This window comes from Camelina sativa, chromosome 9 (assembly GCF_030686135.1).
Source record: "Camelina sativa cultivar CO46 ecotype springtype chromosome 9, ASM3068613v1".
NCBI lineage: Eukaryota > Viridiplantae > Streptophyta > Magnoliopsida > Brassicales > Brassicaceae > Camelina > Camelina sativa.
The window spans coordinates 9,272,493-9,273,715 of record NC_141888.1 but is presented as its reverse complement, the minus strand read 5'-3'; the positions used below and the strand labels follow the sequence as shown (position 1 = coordinate 9,273,715).

Below are 1,223 nucleotides of genomic sequence, written 5' to 3'. Positions count from 1 at the left end.
GATGAATTTGGTACCTCATGGGATGGTGAAGAAGGAGGTTGTAGCAGCCTCCATACTCGCCAACGTGTAGCCAGGGTCGTCACCGGCTTCAGCAGGTGTCGGGGTTTGCTCGTCAGAGAGCTCGATGATATGTACGGACGACTTACTCGGACCAGCATCCGAGGGGTTGATCGTGGGGGGGGCATCGGGTAGGGCATCAACACTGAAGAGAGAAAAAGACTTAAAAACGTAAATCATATTTACAAACTTGCCTTTGGGATTTCCTCCCAAGTGAGCTTGTTTATAGTCTCTAAGCTTGACTTTCAATTCATCTCAGACTGGCACGGGATCGACGAGACGCAGAGATGATCCCACCTCGGTGCTCTCATTTGCAATGTATTTCTTCACTTGCTGCCCATTCACAGTAAACTCAGTCCCATCCTTCCCTAGCACAGTCACCGCTCCATAGGGCAGAACCTCTTTAATTTCGAAGGGTCCTGACCATCTTGACTTGAGCTTCCCAGGGAATAGTCGAAGCTTTGAGTTGAACAAAAGGACTTTGTCTCCAGCTTTCATATCCTTGTGTCGGATCTTCTTGTCATGAAAAGCTTTGGTTCTTTCCTTGTAGATCCTCGAATTATCATAAGCCTCCAGCCGTATCTCATCGAGTTCGTGGAGATCCATTACTCTCTTTTCTTGAGCAGTCTTTATGTCCAAATTCAGCAGCTTGGTCGCCCACATTTCTTTATATTCAACCTCGACCGGAAAGTGACAGTTTTTTTCGTAAAGAAGCTGGAAGAGCGTCCGCCCAATCGGTGTTTTATAAGCGGTCCTGTAAGCCCATAACGCATCATCTAGCTTGAATGCCCAATCCTATTTTGTGATTCCCACGATTCTGTCTAATATCGCTTTGATCTGTTTGTTGCTTACTTCCACTTGTCCGCTGGTCTATGGGTGATAAGTTGTTGCGACTTTATGCTTGACTCCGTGCTTTCTCAACAAGCCATCGAAAACCCTGTTAATGAAGTGGGTTCCTCCATCACTGATTACTACTCCTGGGATTCCAAATCTCGGGAAAATGATGCTTTTGAACAACTTCATTACGACCTTGTGATCATTCGTCGGGCTGGCGATTGCTTCTACCCATTTTGAGACATAGTCGACTGCCACTAGGATGTACATGTTTCCATTCGAGGGTGGGTTGAAAGGTCCCATGAAATCTATTCCCCAGACATCGAAAACTT

General features: G+C 46.3%; 1 protein-coding gene across 1 annotated transcript; it reads right to left on the bottom strand.

Annotated features, from left to right (window-relative positions):
* Nucleotides 1-312: 312 nt before the first annotated feature.
* Nucleotides 313-720, bottom strand: LOC104715141 (uncharacterized). Its single transcript, XM_010432582.1, has one exon. The coding sequence runs from the start codon at nt 718-720 to the stop codon at nt 313-315; it is 408 nt and encodes a 135-aa protein (XP_010430884.1).
* Between the last annotated feature and the right edge of the window lie 503 nt (nt 721-1,223).